Source organism: Aricia agestis, chromosome Z, assembly GCF_905147365.1.
Source record: "Aricia agestis chromosome Z, ilAriAges1.1, whole genome shotgun sequence".
NCBI lineage: Eukaryota > Metazoa > Arthropoda > Insecta > Lepidoptera > Lycaenidae > Aricia > Aricia agestis.
The window spans coordinates 11,205,674-11,230,400 of NC_056428.1; the positions used below are offsets into that span (position 1 = coordinate 11,205,674).

The window sequence follows — 24,727 nt, forward strand, 5'->3', positions numbered from 1 at the left end:
ATGCTTTTTGTAAATTAGTTTAAGTTACTATTGTAATTTTCCATCTTTTTAGTAAAAGATGGCCCCGTGCGAGTTTCTTACGCCGGTTCTTCTCGCCGGGTTAGTTCCCGAACCGGTGGTAGGCCTCATGTAGACGCGACGTTCTAAAAGTTAACTTTGTTAACCTATTTGGAAATAAATATTTTGATTTTGATTTTTGAATATACTCCCGAAGCCTGCACATTGCATAGTGATCTATCAACGCACAGCCCAAACCACTGGACGGATCGGGCTGAAATTTGGCATGCAGGTAGATGTAATGACGTAGGCATCCGCTAAGAAAGTTTTTTGATCAATTCTACCACCAAAAGGCTATGAAACTTTGTCAATTTTATTTTCCCCCGTTTTTTCCACACTTTCCTCTATTTCTTCGCTCCTACTAGTCTTAGGGCGGATTCGACCAAACTGGAGTAAAATTTTACTCGAGTATAACTGTCTCCTAATCTAAGAGTAAGCTGGTTTTGCGTTTTTCCAACTTCTAATCCAAAAATTAGGTAATTACACGGGAGTAAATATTTACACGGGCTATTTTGGTGGAGTAAATATTAAATTGAGAATAGTTGCACAACAGGGTTCAACTGTCACGGTCGGTGTCATTGTGAACTATAATTGACATTTTATTTCATACTCTTTGAGTAACTTGGTAAAATGCAAACGATAATACCCTAGAGTAAATTAAAGGAGTAAAATTATTCTCATGATATTTATACGTGGGAGAGCCATGCTTCGGCACGAATGGGCCCGTGGCCCGTTTGCTCGTTTGCCCCCTTATTTCATAAAAAAAAACTCGTGTAACTTCAAGTTTGGTCGAATCGGGCCTAGCGTAATAAAATATAGCCTATAGCCTTTCTCGATAAATGGGCTAACATTGAAAGAATTTTTCAAATCGGACCAGTAGTTTCTGAGATTAGTGCGTTAAATAAGCCCTTTCAAATAATATCCCCGTTTTTTCCACACTTTCCTCTATTTCTTCGCTCCTATTAGTTTTAGCGTGATAATATATAGCCTATAGCCTTCCTCCTATCTATTAATTATCTTAATAGATTTTATAGATAGATCTTAATAGAGTTTATAGATAGATATTATCTTAATTATCTTAATCCTATCTTCTTCCTATCTAACACTGAAAGAATTTTTCAAATCGGACCAGTATTTCCTGAGTTTAGCGCGTTCAAACAAACAAACTTTCGCTTTATAATATTAGTATAGAATATAGATAAATATCTATCTATACAGATAGATAGTCGTATTTTCAAATTGTTTTAAGTTGGCGGTAGCGGTCGTTGAGTCTAGGCGCTAAGTGGAAAATGCCTTCACTAAAAATTTTACTCTTATAGAGACACAGGCTAGCTATTATAGATTAGAAAAACCTATTGGTAACTCTTAGAATGATAATCTCCAACTCTCCAAAATAGCCGCTACCGCCTAGATTGACCGTAGGCATTGGGGAACCGATTTTATTATTCCAATAAAATCGCTATCCTAATCCTACAGATAGGAATGGCCACACTAGTTAGAGAGAGACGGACCAAGATTAATGACCTCTCACTCGGCACGTGCTTAGACGCACAGTAAGCTTTCCAGCTGTACGTGGTACATATTAATTCCATGGTGATTATATTCTCTTTGATTTCTCATAGCATGATAGCAAATATAAGTAATCTGTGCAAATATATTAGTAATCTGTGTCTCATATTTTCTCTCTGAGACAGAAATGTTCCAGAGCTTTTATTGACCGATACCTTGTTTATTTGCGTCGTATTTGTGAGAGTTTGAAGCTGCTGATATTTCTAAATTTGCAAACATGTCTCTAAACACCGCCCATGCCGATAACGGAGTGTTAATTCACGCTGGAGAATGGTGAGTATGTTTTGGTTTTATTGTTTTTGTAACGTAATTTTTAAGCAAGTATATGATACGTGTAATATTTGGATAAATATTATTATTAATCATCTCTCCGTGAACCCTGAAAAAGCTAAATAAATATCTTCTTTCAAACCTGTACGCTTACCTTAAAAAGTGAGTCACAAAAATAAAAGTGACGCAATCATTGGGCTAATCCCTAAATTGAAAAATAACGAGGATCAGTGGCTTATATCAGGTTTATCATGCGATGTTCTTTTGCTGCATATGCGATGGCCACGGATAATGCTCGAGAATGCTCTAGAATTCCTCCAGACTGCAATTATCTTATTTGTTTGATAATAAAGATTTACTATCAGATATGTGCCTGTTATTGCATTTTCTTAATAAATGTTTACTTATTGCAGTTTCTTATCATGAACTATAGTCTATAACTCTGGTGACACTAATATGTTCATCTTTATAAAATTTGAGTTACCTACTATACCAACAAAAATGTATACCATCTAAAAATAATAACAAGTAACATACTTGTAACCAATGAAATAAAGAATAGGGCGATTTCGCTAGAGACGACCCTCAACACGAATTTTTAAAGTATAGCATTTGTTACATTTTTTTATTGAATTATAAATAAAAAGATGTAAGTATATTTACTAGCAAAAGAACTTTTATGAGTAAAAATTGTAATTTGAATAATTTAGAGCATTTTGAAGTGATATCATCTACCGGCGCGAGAAAAACTGCTTATGCCACACATGATCATTTTTACTCTAAATCACTATCTCGAAGTTGAATTTCATTACATAATATTGACTGTATAACATAAGTTTCTATTTCGGTGCAAAAAAAAACAACAATTTTGAAATAGTTTTCAAACATTATTAAAGGAAAATTGCCATGGTTGCACCCGCGATAAAAAAGGTAAAAAAGTTTAGTTTTCTCGCTAAAATATGTTGTTAATAATTTAAAACTTTGTGAAAGTAAGGAGAAATGTGAGGGAAATTAGAATTAATCATTGGAACAAACTATTTTATTATTTTTAATAAAAAAACAGAACCTTTAAAGTGGTTGCGCCCGCGATTGAAGCAGTACAATTGGAAATGCAACAAATTATTTTTTGACTATTGTAGTGATTTTCGACTTATTTAATATTATTAAGGTAAACAATAACGTTAGATTATATTTGTTTTTAATACTTTACATGTAATTACAAGATTTATAAAAATTTGAATATAGTCACATCGTGTTTTATATTTTTCGAAATATTTCATGTATTACTTGATTGAAATTTCAATCAAAGGTGTGCTGTAGTTTGGTTTTATAACAATACATAAAAAAAGGTTTGCTTAAGTTACATTATTTAATTGCTTTTAGTGATTTAGATGATTTCTTTTCTCAGATCGATAAATGACTGATAGTTAACAAATAATAAAATTTTAAACAGTATTATTACAATTTACTAATAATATTATGTATTGCATATCAAAAATGTAGAAATTAGTCGCAGACTTATGAATAAATTCAATTTCTTTAGACTCGTTGCGCCCGCGATATTCTGATGTTGCACCCGCGATATTCTGATGTTGCACCCGCGATCGTGAAAATTGTTAATAATTCTTAATACTAATTACTTAAATTAATTGTATCTAGTTAAATCATTTCTTTGCCTTATACACTTTTGAAGTATGGGTTAATAAATTACTAAAAGTTGCACAATTAGCAGTATTCTCAAATGAACTCGTCCGAGTTCTTAATAGAGGACCAATTTGGTTGCACCCGCGATAGTACTTCAAACATGTTTTGTGGCTTTTCTTAGATTTAATGTTAGTTTTCATTTACAATTTATGATTGAACTAGTTAAAATGTATCCCTTCAAAAGATAATTTATTAATAAATGTGTTTTATTTTGTCAGTAGGACGCTTTAAGTGCGTCAAAATGTTGCACCCGCGATAATGGAATTGCCCAATACATAAAATATTATGTTAAAATTTAGATGCAATAGCATCTAAATAGCAATAGCCAGTTTGAAAGCTAAAAGGTTAGCTTTTAAAAATATTAAGTAATTTGGATAACTTTGTCAAAACTATATACAATGTGTCCCGACACCGGTGTCCGATCCTTTAATGTCATGATCTATGGCATATTTTATTGACAAATTGGCTCTAAAATTTTTTCTCTTTCTCACGGTTGTAAAATGGCAGCCATTTTAATTTTTCTCAGGCTTTCACACTAATCTGACCAGTACTTCACATGTAAATATCCTATGAAGATAAAAAAGGTCTCATTTGATAGCTGAATTTGTGGACTACGCTTACATAGGCAATATGTTATAAAGGGCATTGGGTAACTTTGTATGGACCTGTGGCATTATTTTTTTTTCCAGCGGCCAGGGATAAAACCGTAACTATTTTGTAGCACTACATTAGAGAAACATATATTAGTAATAAAAAATGTTCTAAGTAATATTGTGCTGAGCTACGATTATTTTAGTATATTTATTTTTGCATCTTATGTTCACAAAATCAATAGTAATTAACGTTACTTTATGGAGCTATCCTTAACAAACATGCGTAGAAATGGTATATATTAATCTGTTGGATATATATTTCTCACTAACTAATGCCCACGACTTCGTCTGCGTCAAATATGAATAATTTTTCATACATATTTTCACACTGGGTTTAACTCTCGTCCGACTAAAATATAGCCAGAATTGAAACTTTATCTCATTAGTGGTTTTCAAAGGGCCGGATGCATTATTAGGCGATTATAATTATTGTTTTTGTGTATTAATGCGTTGTGGCTCATTAGTGGTTTTCAAAGGGCCGGATGCATTATTAGGCGATTATAATTATTGTTTTTGTGTATTAATGTGTTGTGGGTAAAATGACTAGGGTACTCGTATTGTTCCCACAATATAATGTCGATTATTTCCACTATTTAGCGAATTTTGCAGTATGCAAAGTAGTATGATGCCCGACGCCACCGAATTTTGCAGTATGTAAAGTAGTATGACCTTTCGGCAGAATTTTTAGTCCAGCTTTTAATCTACTTCCCGACTCATTATAGAAGTACAGCTGCAGGAATGTTTTATGTCCCGGTGAACTTCGTGTCACTTTAAAACCCTTCCTGGACTTCTACAAATATTTTAAGACTAAAATCAGCCCAATCCGTTCAGCCGTTTTCGTGTTTTAGCGCGTATAACACATTTGAAAATCCATTTTTATTTTTTAACCCCCGACATAAAAGAGGGGTGTTATAAGTTTAACGTGTCTGTCTGTCTGTCTGTCTGTCTGTCTGTCTGTCTGTCTGTCTGTCTGTCTGTCTGTCTGTCTGTCTGTTTGTCTGTGTGTGTATCTGTCCGTGGCATCGTAGCATCCAAACGGGTGGACCGATTTTGAACTAGTTTTTTTTGTTTGAAAGCTGACATGATCGAGAGTGTTCTTAGCTATAGTTCATCATCATCAGCCTGCTCAGTGCTGGACAATCAGGGTTTATCTGGTTAATGAAAGGCCGTTAGCAACTTGTAGTCGTTAGATGGGTTTTATATTTTATTCTAGTTCGTAACATTTGTAAATATACAATATACATATACACATAATAATGGAAAGTTGACCTGGTGCTGCAGCATCACCTGGTAATCAATAGGATATGCAATTTCTCGCCAACTCAGAGCTGAGGTTTCGTGTTTGGGCTCATATTAATTGCGACAACCACTAAGAAGTAGATATAGTATAAACAGTAAATATTTACATGCTGCTGCTGCATCATCACCTGGATTCTATAGGAACCGAGCTTCTTATGAACCCAAAGTGGAGGTTTCATGTTTGGGCTCATATCAACGGCCTCATCGAAAAGAACATTGATAGATGGTAATCATGAGAATATGATTCTGTTGATAGGAATTATTCTGCACTACTTATAACCAACACAAGTTTAAAAAGTATAAAATAAAATTAAGAAATTAAAAAAAAAACCGCCAAAACAATTTTAAAAAGTAATGAAATAATATTTACTGCCTTTAAGTTCAAATAATTTCTATCTTGTGTAAAGTAATATTTTAGTCACTAATTGTTGTCAAGGTGTGTCGGGGGACCGCTAATGTAGATGTTTGATTTCGCATAACAAGTTTAAGGATCAATTCACAGCGATCTGAATCGAGATAGGTAATCAGCGACTTGGCGGTTGTAGGTTGTAGTTTACTTGGCGGTCCCCCGACACACCGTGACAACAATTATGGACTAAAATATTACTTTACACAAGTTAGGAATTATTCGAACTTAAAGGCAGTAAATATTATTTCATTACTTTTTAAAGATGTTTTGGCGGGGGTTTTTTTAATTAGGTACTAGCTGTCCCGGTGAACTTCGTGAACTTTATACAAGAGACGCATAATGTATACCACATTATGCGTCTCTTGTATAAAGTTCACTCTGAAAAGAGCAGGGCTGAAAGCCCAAAAAAAATGTTTTTGTGATTTGCGCGCCCTGGCGTAAAGAGTTTCCCCATCCCCATCCCCCAAAAAATCTCTTTCAGCGCTACTACTTTCACAGTAAATTCTAATACACGGGACTCATACACAGTACACATCCTAAAGTATTATCACTTAGTATTGTTAAACCCTGTATGTTATGTGTGTTTGAAAGTGCTAATCTCAGGAACAGCTTGTTCGATTTGAAAAAATATTTTTGTGCTGGATAGGCCATTTATCGAGGAAGGCTTTAAGCTAATAAACAACGCCGTTTTATTGTATTTTCCTGAATATTCATGTTATGATTGAATTTACGTTTAGTTGAAAATACGAACTTAAAATGCCTAATATCTCGGCTCCGCTATAGTTTAGCTATATGTCCCTCATAATAAAGTTTACTCCCCTTGATATGTTCTTTCATAATATGCTGGTTTGGTGAGTGGCCGCGAGATTTGAAAATGACGCCAATATTACCCAAACCCCTATTAAACATAGAAAAACCCAAGCTTAAGAAAAAAAAATGTGTATTTTTTATTAATGGCTTTTTGTGGAAAATCTAGCATATTAAACTGGTTCTTTATAATTTTAAATTGATAGAGAAAGTTTTCATCTTCTAAAATTCTTTTACTTCAATGCTCTAAGTCAGATAGTTTAGAAGTTATAATGATTTTCTTATGATGAGGTGGTCAGATTAGTCTGAAGTCAGAGAAACATTTTAATTTCAAAAGTTGAAGAAAAAATTTTGAACTCATGATGTATGGCTTATTGGCTTATATTAGTGACAAATTGGCTTTCAAATTATTTTTTTCTCCAACTTTTGAAAAAAATAATTTCTGTGGCTCAATTAGAGGTACTTGCGGCTACTTTTGACAAGGCAACCCAACATTAATCCATTCTATACGTTCTAAAGATTATTTTAAAATATATTTGATCGAAAAAAACGATTCCTGCAGGATTTTACGGTCGGATCCAATACTAATAGGATATTTACAAGAGCAGTTCTGGTCAGATTCGTGTGAAAGCCCGAGAAAATCTAAAATGGCTGCCGTTTTACAACCATGAGAGAGAAAAAAAATTCGAGGGCCAATTTGTCGATAAAATATGCCATAGATCACGACATTAAAGGATCGGAAACCGGTGTCGGGCTCGGGACACATTTTATATTTACTGCTAATTTGTGATTTTCCAGCATTATTTTATTTTCGGATAATGTATCAGTCGAGTTTTATGGCAACGAGACTGCAGAGTTTAAGGGGACGAAACATGGTCGAATGTACCTGACCACACACCGTATGATATATAACTCCAAGAACACAGCAGATATACTTAGATCATTCAGCTTTCCTTTTATCACATTACAAGATGTAAGTATTTCATGATATTTTGTTATAAAAAAGTGAATGTAATAAAAAAATATTTGTACTTACAAAGTGTATTTCAATATTACTCAAATCACTGGTTTTGTTTGTTGCAAAAAGGTTTGCCAAATTATTAAATTATCTGAAATAAGATTGAAAGTTGCGAACTATAATTCTAGGGTTTTTTTCATTATTTTACTCATAACTTTATTTATATGTTTCAAGGTAACTGTAGACCAGCCACTGTTTGGAGCTAATTGCATCAAAGGCAAAGTCCGTGCACAACCCAATGGCAATTTTATTGGTGAGGTGAAATTCAAGCTTACATTCAAGTCTGGAGGCGCTATTGAGTTTGGTCAAGCTATGCTCAAGGCTGCTCACTTAGGTAAGTGTTAATCATTAGTATTATTTTAATTGTATTATGCTTACATATTAGTGTAGATAGAGAGAGATTTCATTAAGTTTCATATATTTTACTGCTTAAAAATTTGTAGTTTTTGCAAAACATCTATACTTTTTTGCTGCTATTGGTTGCTAGAATTAGCATATAGGCTTCCTTCAGATTTTTCTACTCTTTTCTGTCTTGAGCTTTCCTTATTTTCTTATACAGCTATTGATGTCTTGAGTCTTCTTCACATCTTAGATTTACCCAGTTATGCAACAGCAGGGTGCCGCTTGGGGATTGATGGGTTAAACTGCTATGTAATTTCACATCCTATGTTTGTGTTTTTTAAATCCTATGTTAGTGTTTTTGCTTTACATAATATTTGTCCAATTCCAGCGTCCCGCCACATGCAAGCGGGTGCTCCGCCGCCGCCGTACGCCCCTCCATCCGGACCGTGGTACGCCGCGCCGCCGCCCGCGTACGCTCCGCCCCCACAGGGATACTATGGATGGGTGCCACCATACTCAGTAAGTATTGAGCATGTTATAGGAGTTAGGGATACTACGGATGGGTGCCACCATACTCAGTAAGTATTGAGCATGTTATAGGAGTTAGGGATACTACGGATGGGTGCCACCATACTCAGTAAGTATTGAGCATGTTATAGGAGTTAGGGATACTACGGATGGGTGCCACCATACTCAGTAAGTATTGAGCATGTTATAGGAGTTAGGGATACTACGGATGGGTGCCACCATGCTCAGTAAGTATTGAGCATGTTATAGGAGTTAGGGATACTACGGATGGGTGCCACCATACTCAGTAAGTATTGAGCATGTTATAGGAGTTAGGGATACTACGGATGGGTGCCACCATACTCAGTAAGTATTGAGCATGTTATAGGAGTTAGGGATACTACGGATGGGTGCCACCATACTCAGTAAGTATTGAGCATGTTATAGGAGTTAGGGATACTACGGATGGGTGCCACCATACTCAGTAAGTATTGAGCATGTTATAGGAGTTAGGGATACTACGGATGGGTGCCACCATACTCAGTAAGTATTGAGCATGTTATAGGAGTTAGGGATACTACGGATGGGTGCCACCATGCTCAGTAAGTATTGAGCATGTTATAGGAGTTAGGGATACTACGGATGGGTGCCACCATACTCAGTAAGTATTGAGCATGTTATAGGAGTTAGGGATACTACGGATGGGTGCCACCATGCTCAGTAAGTATTGAGCATAATAAAGGAGTTGCGGGCGTCATCTAGTCGTTATGAAAAGGTTTTTTGATGCTTATTAAATATAGAATCAACAATGCGTCCAAGACCAACAACTAGGTTTACACAGGTTTCATTGAAAAATTCACATTATTTTAGTTTTTTTATATGCATAGATTTTATCTGCACCATACATTTTAGCGACCTATTGTGATATTATTGGACTTGTAACTTGATTAACTATACCTACAGTATACCATAAAATATGTGAAAGTGTCTCTGTCTTTTTCCTATTCACGCATAAATATATGTATACTGATTTTTAATGTTTATGAAGATTGAATATACTTTAATACTTACCCTACAGAGTTGGGCATAATTGAAATACTGGTTAATCTAATTAGCAATCTAATTGCAAAGTAATTAGAATAAATTTTATTCTAATTACATTGTAATTCAAATACTTTCAAATTTAAATATAGAATTACACCAAGCAATTGATTCCTATGAAATCCAATTACAAAGAAATCTAATTAATTTGAAATTAAGTTCTTTTGTAATTGAATACTTTGGTTTCGACTAATTACTCTAATATTATTACAGTGTCAACTGTCAGGAGTTAAAAACAGAGTACTGTATCTACTATCTAGAGGTTATTTTTTTTACGTCCGTGCTAGAGGTATTATTTTTAGGGAATTACTGTAGGTATAGGTAAATAAAGCATTAAATATGCCCATCAGATCGATACAAGAAGTGGAAAATGTAAATAATAATTTATAATATCATACAAGGGCATTTTCAAAAAAATGTGTACCCCTGGTTTTTACCTTGTCCCTCGACTTCGCTACGGATTATTTGTAAAAAATTACATACTAACATTTTGTAATTTTAATGTAGGGGCATAAACAAGTTTTCTTTTATTAAAATACATTCACGTTTGTATAAAATTTTATTTATTATGAGATTTATAAGGGTTTTTAAGTACCGAAACCTATTAAATTCACCTGTCCCCTTCCCAGAAGTTGTAACAAAATCTTTAATAACTATTTTTTTTCTTAAAGTAAGTTACTTAAAAACATATGTTAGATTCCTAAATACTTAATGTATCAATTGAATGTCTTGTTATTGAAAAATCTAACATAATTTAACTACAAATTAATTAAAATTATAATCATGAAAAAGCAACCCGACCGGAATGTTCGGTTTAGTGACCGTTTTTTTTAGTTTTATAAACATACTAGCTGTTGCCCGCGACTTCGTCCGCGTGGACTTCAGTTTATAGCGCGCGGTGTTAATAAAATTGGTGTCAAAAGCTTTTTAAAACCCTGGTACCCCTTAAATCAAAATACCCAAAACAGCCGTGTAGTGTGCACATAATATGATTTTTTTTAATTAAATTTTTTTATACCTTTTAAAGCTTATTTAGCGTTACACAACTTAGCTGCATAATGCATTACACAACTTTAGCTTTGCCCAATAGCCAATAACCATAGGCCATAAACTATTTAGTATTTATTATTGGTAGACTGTTAGTGGCGTGGCGCGATCTAGGCGAGATCGCGCTATCGCTTGCTCATATATATTTCTATAAGAGGTGGACCATGTTGAGATAATCGAAATGTTGAGATAATATTTCGATTCTTTCGATTGTTATACATGTTATTAAATAACTCACGTACCAACATAGAGACCAGAAACAACACTATTAGCGCCATCGGTTCCAGTTTTTGGAACTAACTTAATTTGAACAAATTTACGCATAAACACCCCCTTACAACCCCTTTTTCCAGTAAGAAGTAGCCTATGTCCTTTCTCAGGCTTTCGACTATCTGTGTACAAAATTTCATTACAATCGGTTCAGTAGTTTTGGCGCTGTTGTTTTTGAATTTGATATCTAATCTAAGTTGGTAGGTGAGTTCTTAATTAATAACGTGTATAACAATCGAAAGAATCGAAAACCTTGGCTCAAAATGGTACCACCTCTTATAAAAATACGCATGAGCAAGCAATAGCGCGATCTAGGGGGACTCTTGGCGCCATCTATTTTGAGTTTTTGGAACTAACTTAATTTGACCAAATTTACGCATTTTCACCCCCTTACAACCCCCCTTTTCCAGTTAAAAAGTAGCCTATGTCCTTTCTCAGGCTTTAGACTATCTGTGTACAAAATTTCATTACAATCGGTTCAGTAGTTTTGGCGTGAAAGCGAGACAGACAGAGATACTTTCGCATTTATAATATTAGTATAGAGCCTATGTCCTTTCTCAGGCTTTACACTATCTGTGTACAAAATTTCATTACAATCGGTTCAGTAGTTTTGACTTTTGGGGTGAAAGCGAGACAGACAGACAGACAGATACTTTCGCATTTATAATATTAGTATAGAACGTGTATAACAATCGAAAGAATCGAAAAGCTTGACTTAACATGGTACCACCTCTTATAGAAATACGCATGAGCAAGCAATAGCGCGATCTAGGGGACTCTTGAGTGGCTTTGAGTTTTTGGAACTAACTTAATTTGACCAAAATTATGCATTTTTACCCCCTTACAACCCCCTTTTCCAGTTAAAAAGTAGCCTATGTCCTTTCTCAGGCTTTAGACTATCTGTGTACAAAATTTCATTACAATCGGTTCAGTAGTTTTGGCGTGAAAGCGAGACAGACAGACAGACAGAGATACTTTCGCATTTATAATATTAGTATAGATAATATTCTAACGTATTAAAAACTATAAACAAAAACATACTAACTAATAAGTATGATTAGTTCTATGTTACAATAAAGTAAAAAATAAAACGCCATCTGTTGAATCGTATTAGAACTAAAATGTTCATTCCATCGATATATTTCTGGATTTTTTATAATATTATTATACATAAAATATGTTTAAGATTTTTGAAATTTTATTTTAATACACATCCAAGACCCAGGAACATTGAAAACTTTTTGTTCCGCCTGCGGGACTCGAACCCAGGACCCCCGGGATGAGCGCTGGCCACGCGCAATGCGAATTCATTTTCATCGATATTTTCATGGAAATAAGATATTTTCCCACATCAAAATGTAGCCTATGTCCTTTCTCAGACTCTAGAATAACTGTATACAAAATTTCATTGCAATCGGTTCAGTAGTTTTGGCGTGAAAGCAAGACAGACAGACAGACAGACAGAGATACTTTCGCATTTATAATATTAGTATGGACTACAAAAATATTTTCGGCACTAAATGATAGCACTATATTTCATTGTACATCGAGAAACTTCAATTTGAATTTAGTAGTTAAAAATCTGCTACAAGACGCAGACGCAGGTTGGATGGTTCTTCAGGAACGGTTTATTTGTTCAGATAAGTGACCATATTTTGTAAGCATTATTATACTTTCTCCAACTGTTTCTACTGTTGACACGTTGCAAAATTTGCTTAGTATTTAGTATAAAAAATGAAATTGTGATAACTATTATCGGTTATTTACAAACACTTTAAAAGTAAAAGAAAGTAGTATTACGTGACTTCCGACTTGTGACTTTTCGTATGGTCACATATAATGGAACGGACAAGTCACAACAGGCGGAAAGCATAAAGCTTAGTTCACATTTTAAATAAATTATTTTTTTATTCACAGATTTTATTAAGAAAATTGGAGATTTTTAAACTGGTACGATTAACGTACAAATATATTTTTTATTACTTATGTGTTAAGGTGACGCCGCGTTAAAGTAAAAAACCGTTTTGGATATGTTTTAGATTGCTAGTTTTCTATGAAAGCCCGGCCCGGCCTTTCACAGAAAACAAGCAATGGAACAGCAAAAAATGGAAAGGGCGTAAGCGACAAAATAGTTTTGTCGCGTAATTTAAAAACCATAAATACATTTCATATAAGCTATGGGCAAATTAAAGTGTATGCTTGAACCAAGCCATGTACAAATTTGGAAGCTTAAATCACTCTCCTCTGTTGGAAAAATAGGAATCCTTTTTTTTTACACAGGTCTATTTGATTGATTATTCTGTGTTATAAAAGTTGACCAATCGTGTTATGCTATGGGTAAATCAAAGACAAAGACATGGTAAATACTGACAATGAACTTTAATTTCTTAGCTTTAGTCATTGAAAAATCGATATCGCTACAGCCAAATTATCAAGGCGTCGCCTTTACTTAACAATAACAAATATTTAAAATTTAAGTACCTAAAAGTTTTTTTTTTTTAATTTTGATTTTATTTCCACTACTTTTCTATCAGTAAAGTTGAAAATCATTTTGTGTCGTTGATATTTGCAGATTTATAATAACTAGACATCAGATTATATGCATTTGCATACTTGCATATGCAAATGCATATAATGTCACTTTTTAGGCGATAGTGCATATTTTGGCAATTTTTCGTTGATAGTGCATATTTCGGTAGTTTAACTTCCATGGGCATTAAGATTGCAATCGGAAAATGTTGGTAGAAAATTATTATTGGCGTATAATAAATAAATAAAGTCTTTATTAAAAATCCTGGATTTTGTGAAATTATAAAAATTGGCGCTTTTATTAATGTCACTACCGGAAAAGTCTTCAAAAAAATAATAAATTTTAATATTATGTGACTTTTGACTGTGCATATTTTGTGCATATTTCGACCATTTTTCGTGCATATTTGCATGGATATTTCGGCACTTTGATCATGCATATAATCCGATGTCATTAATAACTTAGGAATTCGTAGACATGTGAACACATCTTTATGATTATGAGATGTTCGTCCCTCTAATTATTGAAGTTAAATCTATGAAATCAAAGAATTTTTACTTTTATAAGTAGTGCAACAATAAAAATGTTTAAATAAAAGGTTTTTGTGTTATAAAAACTCCTTTAAATATGTTAAATATTACTTACTCATGTAAAAAAATGAACAATAACCTAGTGGTTGGGTCACATAGTCACACTATGGATTAAAAATAATTGCTACTCTTGTTGATCCTTGAAATTATCTATTTTTTTTTTAATAAACAATTAAATATGCATTTCACTAGATTAAATTAACGAAAAATCTATTTATTGCTGTATTTTTTTGTATTAAATTATATTTTACATTTAGTCGCACAACGGAATCTGTTTCGTCGAAAATTCGATTTTGTTTCAATAATATCAGAATAATATAACGTTTTCAGCGTTCTTTTAACTTATTCCATTAGTTCAATATTTTTCCTTGTATATGACATTCAAAAAAAGGTAAATAAATGACCTTAAAAAATATAGACATATTTTTGCAAGGGTACACGTTTTTTTGAAAATGCCCACAAATAAGTAATACAACATGAAGTATGACATTCTCTAAGAAAAATAAAAACATTTACTTTACCAAGAAAAAGCCTTTTCTTTCTGTGGTTTAGGCGTGAAGAGGTCAGACAGATAGAACGACAGACAGACACACTTTCGTATTTATAATTTATAATAAGTATATTTAAATACTATGAGTATAGATTTTAAAACTTGGGACATAAAAGTAAGAGCCAGTTTTGTTTGAAATTTTGAGGTTATGTACCTACCTACAGCTATGATATTATTACTTATACTTACTTACCTAATTATATTATATACTTACTCATTACAATATTATTAAAAAAAACATTATTGACCAACAGTGTGTATCAGTACTTATAGTTTTCGTAAAAACGTAAATAATTAATGTTTTAAAAATAATTAAGTATATTCATAAATTCAACGTACCTACTTTACATATTTTTACCGTTCTACATAATAACAGTCCGAAGATAATTTGAGATGAGGATGGTATCCACTCAGTGGGATGAACTTGGACATACCTTTAGGTACAGTATAAAAGCATAGTGCAACAATTCAATACTTAATTATGAAGTTTAATAGTGGTAGTGCCAAGCTGCTAGACCTGCAGTCAAAATGGACAGAGGTAACCGGGGAAATACTACACTCTCATAAAAATAGTGTTAAGAGGAGTCCACACCGCCCTTTTTTCCATACAAACGTTGTCCCCTGTTTCCTCCCTGGATAATGCTAGTAGAGTTATAATTTTTTTCCTGAATATCTACGGCCACTAATACGATGTCCCTATGTTTTCTTTTTTTTCATAATTTAATTATTAAATAAGATATGAACGTTCTAAAACCCAAAAAAATGGCCAGATTTTCCGCTGTGTTTAAACGTCCAGAAAACAGATTTGGCTAGATTATACAAAAAAAGCAAAACATAGGAACACAGCTCAAGCCTTTTTTTAATCTTTAATGAAAAAAGTACTTAAATCGGTTAAGTTTTGGAGAAGGAATCAGGGGACAACGAATCGTTGATTTTCTGGATTTTCTGCAGTTGTCTCTATCGCGTTCTGCGGTATAGGCTTGAGGTAAGGGAGACAGCTATAGATATTACACGTGCTTTTTTTTCATTTCTCTAGCCCCTGGTGTATCCTCTTAAATGACAGCTTCAGCTGTTGTGTTTTGTATGTTAAGTGAGAGCTGAACACAAAATTTCCTCTTGGTCTGCAGGACACCATAATCCCTTTGTTTTTAGATCTCACTCTTTAAGCTCAGCAAGGCATTCATAATAAGTTTTGTAGACTACGGAGCTGCTTAAGCATTTCCTTACCTATAATCATATTATGCTGTTTTGTGCTTGTACGCTACGCTTGTAGATTACAAAAGGTTCGGGTGCAGGCATTAAGATATAAGTACTACATACACAGGTAATAAAACAACACTTTTTTTAAGAAAAACTTTATCATAATTTATAACTTAATAATTATTCTTATTACAATTATATTTATCTAAGATAGGGGCAGGGGCAGGAGTACCCTCATGGCGAGCATAGCTTAGGTACCAAATGATGCTCATAAACATGAGAGCAGCATCCCACTGTTCTTAAGCCTACAATGCAGTAACAGCAATAGCTTTTGATAGCGACCTGACCATTCATGCTTCTTTCTGTTACAATAAATACAAAATAAGTTTTTCCTTCTGGAAAAACTTATTTTGTTGCCAGTTAAATGGCAGGACTTTTTACAACAACACAACACAGGCACAGGCAACTCGAGGCACAACATTTTGCTCAGGATTCATGCATTCTTGAAAAACGCAATGTCCTGGTGTTTCAGTTGCTCTTCTTATATTGAACAACACTATATTTTGTTGGGATCTTTCATCAGCTTCTGGAATATCTGACCTTATGTCTCGAGCTTGGTTCCAACAAACTCCAGAAACTTCATTCATAGATGACATCTGTAAATAAATCATTTGATGAGATGGACAGATATCAAAACAACAATAGTAAAAAACAAATTAAACACTGACATACGTTAATTTGATTATTAGATTAGAGTTTTAACTATATACCTCTTGTTGCTCCAGCAAACGAGTAATGTTTTCAGGATTCCACTCTAAGTCTGAAGTTGTGGTGTCCAAACTGGCCACATACAGTACACATTAAAGCTGATTCCATATATTCAGGTTGAAAGTCCTCAATTACTTGGACTATTCTGGTTCTTCATCTTGAGACCAAAGCTAAAATAAAAATATAATTAGAGAAAAGCTTGCCATGAATCCGGTATCACGCTGAGGAAATAAATTACTTTATTTCCTACTGCAATAATGAATTAAGAAACACTAGTGATGGTACTACATATAAATTTATTTTAATACCTTACTGGTCTCCACAACACAGGGAATCCTAGTATGGAGATCAGTGATTGTGTAAGAATATCCTGTAAAATTTTTATGTGAAAATAAAGATTTGTTTGGTTGTTTGTTTACCTCTCGTGCTTGAATCCAAGAAGATACTATAGAAGCCACTCTTTGTTGTTCTTCATTTGTCCCTTCAATTAAAATTCTGCATCGATTTGCTATTACTATGGATAATCCACATGATACAACACAGATATTATGATGGCCAACCGCTGCTGCTGCTGGACATATTTTCAGTAGATGCATGATACGCAAGTTGCCAGCATGCATGGCAAATATGATCAGTAGGTGTAATCTGGAAATAATGATAGTGATTAGAAGTATTATTAATTATTCCGTACTTTTTCCTTAATAATAGGTACTTTGCTAGATTAGTTTCATGGTTTAAAATGAAAGGAAAACATTTCAACACTTAAAATTTAATAAAAAGTTCATGGTTAGGCTAACACGTAAAATATATTATTTGAAGTAAACTACTTACATAATATCCAAGATATATCCACAGTCGAATAATATTCACAAGATCTTTACTCTCGTCGCATAAAGCAGGCCTTCTCAGTTCTCAATTTGAAAACAACAGAAAATAACTGACAATCACAAGTCACAACTCACAACTGCTACCCAAACAAATTAAGGCGAGGATAAACCCCAATTTATTATTCCGCGACTTCCGGTTTACCTAGTTCCAATATAATAACGAAGTTTTAAAAAATATGAGGTATAAAGCACAATATTTCAAATACCTTAAACCATAAACATTTTAATAAAACTTAATACTTTGGCTGTAATAAATTTACAAACTCACCTCCGATAAAAATCTATTTCATCGAAATATAAGTATTAACTAGGATAATTATACATTTTATTTGAATAAATTGTTAGTAAATCTATATTAAAAATTCTTTAACCGAACAATTTTGTTTCTTAATGTTTATATTAAAAAAAATATGAAAAATAGAGAAAATCCGCTCGTTTGACTTCAGTTTTATGCTAATCTAAAATGAATCTTATTGCGATGCGTATACGCTTGGTCTTTGGTTGTGTGCAAAGTTATAGTTTTGGATTGAGATTACTCCCCGCCTTAATAGGTACATGCTGCTACCGTTGATTGTGTTGGATGTTGATTATTGGTTTCATACAAAGAGAATAATATTATAATAATTACTAGCGTGGGTTTCATAATCTTTGGTTCAAGTTGAGATTAGTGGATTATTGAGATTTGAGATTTTCTAATGATTTTCTTCATCTGTCTTCTTCTTCTTCTTTATAAATGGCCTCATTAACTGATTGCCATGACAAGAAAAAATATCGATGGAATTTTTTTTTTAATATGTACAATGTAATGTGATTTTATGTAATATATTCTTTTCATTATGAGATATATGTAAATAAGAGTTTAATAATAATTCACAATAAACGTTTCTATAATAACTTTAGTATTTATTAAGTATTTTACTTATGGCAACAATTAAAAAAATATAACATAAAATGATAGGTCTACCAGAATCTGATAGCAAAAAGTGAGAAAGTAAATTGAGTACCTATTGACTCTAGCAATACCGGGGTAATTGATAGATAGTCTAATTGCCATAATAAAAATTCTGTTGTGTGTACATAGTAAAAATTCTGTTGAAAAACAACAAAAAAATTATGCTGTATGGATCCTGCCATTCACCTTTATTCGAACCACAATTTAAATATACGTGAGAGAGCAATGCTTCGGCACGGATGGGCCGGCTCGACCGGAGAAATACCACGTTCTCACAGAAAACCGGCGTGAAACAGCGCTTACGCTGTGTTTTGCCGAGTGAGTGAGTTTACCGGAGGCCCAATTCCCTACCCTATTCCCTTCCCTACCCTCCCCTACCCTCCCCTATTCCCTTTCCTTCCCATCCCTATCCTCCCCTATTACCCTATTCCCTCAAAAGGCCGGCAACGCACCTGTAGCTCTTCTGATGCTGCGAGTGTCCATGGGCGATGGAAGTTGCTTTCCATCAGGTGACCCGTTTGCTCGTTTGCCCCCTTATTTCATAAAAAAAAATTAGTTTATAAGTATTATTTCTGAGTTAATATGTAATATTTGTGATTATTTTACGAAATGGGAAGTCCTATTGTGAACTGTCAATCCAGGATACACCGACGTCAAACTAGGGTCTAGGACTTATCATTATGAAAAAAAAAGTAATTCCATGTATTTAAATTACAAGTAATCTGATTAAATTGTAATTAGAATAAAATTTATTCCAATTACATTCGAATCAACTACTGGTTAATTTCAGGTGCACAATTACTTCATCAATCTGATTATTTTGTAATCAGATTAACAACTACAATGTATTTGTAATTGTGTAATCGTTAATTTGTAATTGTGTAATCGTTAATCTAATTACTTTTTGCCCAACTCTGTTACCCTATAATGGACAATGGACATTGGAGACACAATGGAATTTTTTTTAACGGGCTTTGGCCCACCACACATTCCCACCACTGTATCTCCTGTGTCGCCAGGATCGACAGCGGTATCCAACCACGAAAATCCTTTGATATGATCTCAGGGAGCCCGAGGGACATGCTAAAGCTATCTTGGGACCCGCAACGAAATTAATCAGAAGAAAATAGGAGGACATAGAATATTTTTTATCCCGGAAATTGTTCCGTTTCCAACGCGATTGACGACTTTCGGGGCTACATGTTATAACTGTAATCTCTATGTATGTACCATCGAGGAAATTGATTCCTAGGCAGTTGACAGACGTTGGTCGGATCATCTCAATTCAATGTTATTTGTGATCTGTCGGCTGAGTTTGACGTAACGCGACCAAAGTACGTAGGACTCCCATCTGCCTAGGAATCAACTTCTCTGATAGTACATATAATTATGTTGCTAACTCGTTCCAGGCGTTCCCGGATCAACCGTCTCCGAACTCCGTGTTCATCAGCAACAGTCCCCCGCCGTACCCGGGTATAGCCGGCGCGACCTATCCCACCGGACCCGGCTTCTCCGGCGCCGGAGCCGGTTACCCGGGCGCCCCACCCGGTGCCGCACCCGGATACCCAGGCGCCTCACCCGGGGCTGCAGCCGGTTACCCGGGCGCCGCAGGATTCTCGCCCAGCGCCCCGCCACCCGGATATCCGGGTGGTTTCACCGCGCATGCTACGAACGGCATGTCTCCTAGTGGTATGTATAATTAAGTACATACAATTTAAAGTAATATTGCCAAGATAGTATCATAATATAGTATTATAGCTGTACTGCTATTTTTCTGTCTTAATTGAAGAAGTATAATATTATGTTTGTATATGTAATAGAAAATGTTACGTTACTGTATACTGTACTTATAATGTAGACACTAGCCAGTTGCAGTTGTTTTGTAGCTATCAAGTGTTGTCTGTACAATTAAATAATTAGATACGACATACAAAACCTGGGCCTACTTAACATCTAAGACACAATATAAATGCTAGTTTGAGGTAACTGGCATTTATTTTATTTATTTATCTCAGGCTACATAGGCCCATACGAGGGCTGCTATTTATGTATCCGGAATTAAAAAAAGAAACAAACATATATCATTTAATATGGTTTTATTGCTTTTCAAAATATTCGCCGCGATGATCGACACACTTTTGCATACGCTGGAACCAATTTTCATAGCACTTTTTCCATTCTGATTGAGGTATCTCCAAAACGTGCATTTTGAACGCATCAACAGCCTCTTCGCGGCTCGAAAAACGTTGACCACGTAATTTGTTCTTCGCGTATGGAAATAAAAAGAAATCGTTAGGTGCCAAATCAGGGCTGTACGGCGGATGACCAGTCAATTCGATCTTTTGACCCTCCAAAAACTGAGTTGTTTCAGCTGAGGTGTGACAGCTAGCATTGTCGTGATGTAATATGATTCTGCGTTGTCGGTTGTCCTTTCTTATTTCTTCAAAGACTTCTGGTAAACAAATGGTCGTATACCATTCAGAATTAACCGTTTTACGATTCTCTAATGGCACTGTAGCCACATGTCCATTAATTCCAAAAAAGCAGGCGACCATTTGCTTCAAAGTACTTTTTGCACGAGTAACTTTTGTTGGTTTCGGCTCATCTTGGAACACCCACACCGTTGACTGTTGTTTAGTTTCGGGGTCATATGCATAGATCCAAGATTCATCACCTGTGTAGATATTATAAACGGCTTTTGACGTACCACGGTTGTATTTTTTTATAATTTTTTTGCACCAATCGACACGAGCCCGTTTTTGATCGATTGTCAAGTTGTGCGGAATCCAACGCGAACATATTTTTTTTACAGCCAATGTATGCTCGTCATACTTATGCCTAAGGACGCCTCTATCTCGCGATATGTAACATGACGATCACGCATTATTAGTTCCCGCACAGCATCTATATTTTGTGGGACAACAGCTGTTTTTGGGCGACCTTCTTTATTTTCATCCGTGAGCATAGACCGCCCACGATTAAACTCACCGTACCAGTGATAAACAGTGGTTTTTGATGGTGCTTCATCTCCAAAAGTTGCGGTGAGTTGAATAAAGCACTGTTGTTGATTTAGCCCACGCCGAAAATCGTAGTAAATCATTGCACGAAAATGTTCACGCGTTAAATCCATGGCAAATGAAGACACGCAATTTTCAAAATGACGCCACAATGGAAAAATAATTGACAGTCACATGAAACAAAATGTATTCTTCAACCAAAGAGTTCTATTTTCAAATGTTGTAATTACTTTTTAAATATTGTTCTTGTAAGTGGCCAGTTCCGGATACATAAATAGCAGCCCTCGTACAATATATACCTTAATGATTAACATACATATTAATTATATACACTTAATAACTACACTTTATCACGAGTTATCAGCGACGTGACACGCGCTTCATTCCGGAGTCTCCCCCGGAACCTTCGGTAAACTACATCAGTCGGCAAGAATTCCTCCGCTTCGAAGGTCGACAGAAGATGCGTCGGTACTCTCACCACAAAGGAACTGAAGTAGACCTTGTGGCGAGACTGCAGACGTTCGACCCTCAAGTGGAGGGAAGTCTTCCTACTGATTTATTTCACGATGTCGTGACCTCCATGGACCAGTGCAGGCGAGATATTATGTACAAGAGTATCGCGGGGATCTCGCTCCGCAGACGCAGGCGCAGTGCCGCGATGGTTGCGGGTGGTGGTCATCGCACCCACTGCTCTCGTCCTTGCCAGGTTGAGACGACTTGGCCTTGCGGCTCTTCGTAGCCTTGCGGCTCTCCGTAGACTTACGACTCTCCGAAGCCTTACATACATCCCCATTTTTGTTCGCCCGCGGGGGAGGAGCGGGGCAACCAGCAACAGTCGCGTAGTTTTGCTGAGTCGCCTATGGACTCGTCGTCGGCGCAACCGGGAGGGGAACGCGGGCAGGGGCGGCAGCGGCGGTGTTCGTTGACCCGTCCGATAATGCTGACGGGCTAAACGTGATCGCCTGTGCGCCTCGGTGACGGGTGACGTATGCGGTGTCAGGTGACCTACATAATGAATTATTACTTTTCAATTGTGATAATTCAGTATTTAGGTCTATAGTATAGTAGGATGATAGATTCTGACGCCTTCAATTTACCCCGAACTCCGGCCAGCTCTTCCTTCAGGAACCTGATGTCCTTCAGTAGGCTGACGACGTCGACGTGGTCCAGCGTGACGGGCGGCAGCTTATGCAGCTGTTTATCCACAAAAGCCGGTACCTCATCCGGATCGATCTGCTTCAGCAGGGAGATGATGTCCTGCACGCTCCTTTCGGTTCCGTCTCTTCGTCGCAACGGCATGTTCGCGCTCTGGCCGAGCATCTCGTACAGCAGCTGCTTCCCTTGGCAAATCTCCTCACTGGTGAAGGAAGACTTGCAGATCTGCATGATGCTGACCTCGTCCATGGTGTGGATGGCATGCTGGATAAATGCCAGCAACTCGTTGGACACGAGCGCCATGGTCACGTGCAGCGGCAATGTGTCAGGTGACCTACATAATTAATTACTACTTTTCAATTGTGATAATTCAGTATTTAGGTCACTGATGATAGATTCTGACGCCTGAAATTTACCCCGAACTCCGGCCAGCTCTTCCTTCAGGAACATGATGTCCTTCAGTAGGCTGACGACGTCGACGTGGTCCAGCGTGATGGGCGGCAGCTTATGCAGCTGTTTAGCCACAAAAGCCGGTACCTCATCTTGATCCGTCTGCTTCAGCAAGGAGATGATGTCCTGCACGCTCCTTTCGGTTCCGTCTCATCGTCGCAACGGCATGTTCGCGCTCTGGCCGAGCGTCTCGTACAGCAGCTGCTTCCCTTGGCAAATCTCCTCACTGGTGAGGGAAGACTTGCAGATCTGCATGATGCTGACCTCGTCCATGGTGTCGATGGCGTGCTGGATAAACGCCAGCAACTCGTTGGCCGCGAGCGCCATGGTCACGTGCAGCGGCAATGTGCCGCGCGATTCATGAAAATATTAATTAATTAATATTTGCAGCGTGTGTAACGTGGAGCACGACCTTTCGCTAGCTCGACACATTACGCCTTTTATTTGTGTCAATGTTTTTCTATGTTAAGTAGTCATTTTGTCTATTTGTCTAGGTTAAGTAGGCCTAGGTTTTGTATTATATATCTAGTGTAATACTAGATAGTATGTTATAGTAGTAAACTTTTCAGATGCCAAAGCCGCCGAGGCCGCTCAGAGTGCCTACTACGATCCCAGCAAACCTCAGACCGCTTACGTACCGCCGCCATACGTAAGTAACTTAACCATAGTATAGAATTTTAGATAGACTAAATAAAATAGGTTTGTAACTTCAAGATAATCACAAAAGAGGCTATAGGTATGCAATTGGTGTACTTATCAATAATTTGTAAATATTTGTTTAGCATAAAAGAGAGTAAAAGTTACTAAAATAATATGTAAACTAATAATCTTATATTTGACTCGTATTGTGATTAAATCGGAGCATACTACATGTAACATACTCTATAATATTATTATGATTTGTAGTAGTGCAATTTAATCTTAAGATTAGTATGTAACTGCTTATCTGCTCTTCTGTGTCTGTGTTAAAATCTAAATGGGGATTGATGTTCTTATATACTTACAACTCCCTTTATATTTTGGGCTACCATGTGCATGAAAATTACAAACTATTTTATTTTTGTTTTCTCTTTTCAGGATCAACCGCCGAGCTATCAAGAATCAACATCGAAGAAAGACAACTGAAGGACTGTCCGCACTACTACATAGATGCATAAACACCCATAGCCGTGGCCCGTGAGACAATACTTTATTAATGCTATAACTGTCACTATATTTACAATTTTATATATTACATCTTCTTTGAAATTGCAAGCTATGACTTCAAAGTTTAAGCATACAATCAGTATTAAAATTCGGACTGTTCGTAATAAAATTTTGGTTGAATGCATTTTGTTTCTCTAAATTTGGTGTTAAAAAAATATTCTAAATTAACAAAATATATTCACAAGTAAGATGTAAAAATCATATTTACTCTCGTTAAATAAGTTAAGTAAATGTATCCCTTTTTAATTTTCAGAAATTATTATTTTAGCCAAAACAAACAACACATTTTTTCACATTTATAGTCTGTAAAAAGTGAAGAAATTAAAAAGTGGTAACATCATAGTGCAATTTTAAAATGCTTTTCAAGCC

General features: G+C 35.6%; 1 protein-coding gene and 1 long non-coding RNA gene across 2 annotated transcripts; one reads left to right on the forward strand and one right to left on the reverse strand.

Annotated features, from left to right (window-relative positions):
* Positions 1 to 1,726: 1,726 nt before the first annotated feature.
* LOC121738917 (WW domain-binding protein 2) lies at positions 1,727 to 24,328 on the forward strand. The gene is made up of 7 exons (XM_042131195.1): positions 1,727 to 1,899; positions 7,567 to 7,741; positions 7,961 to 8,120; positions 8,517 to 8,647; positions 19,940 to 20,219; positions 23,722 to 23,801; positions 24,230 to 24,328. Exons 1-7 carry the CDS (start codon positions 1,844 to 1,846, stop codon positions 24,275 to 24,277), a joined length of 930 nt encoding a protein of 309 aa, XP_041987129.1. The 5' UTR covers positions 1,727 to 1,843; the 3' UTR covers positions 24,278 to 24,328.
* Positions 16,769 to 17,667, reverse strand: LOC121738920. Its single transcript, XR_006037362.1, has 3 exons — positions 17,523 to 17,667; positions 17,111 to 17,336; positions 16,769 to 16,861 (listed from the first exon to the last, which is right to left on the reverse strand). It is a non-coding gene; the product is annotated as an uncharacterized LOC121738920 (long non-coding RNA).
* Positions 24,329 to 24,727: the final 399 nt, after the last annotated feature.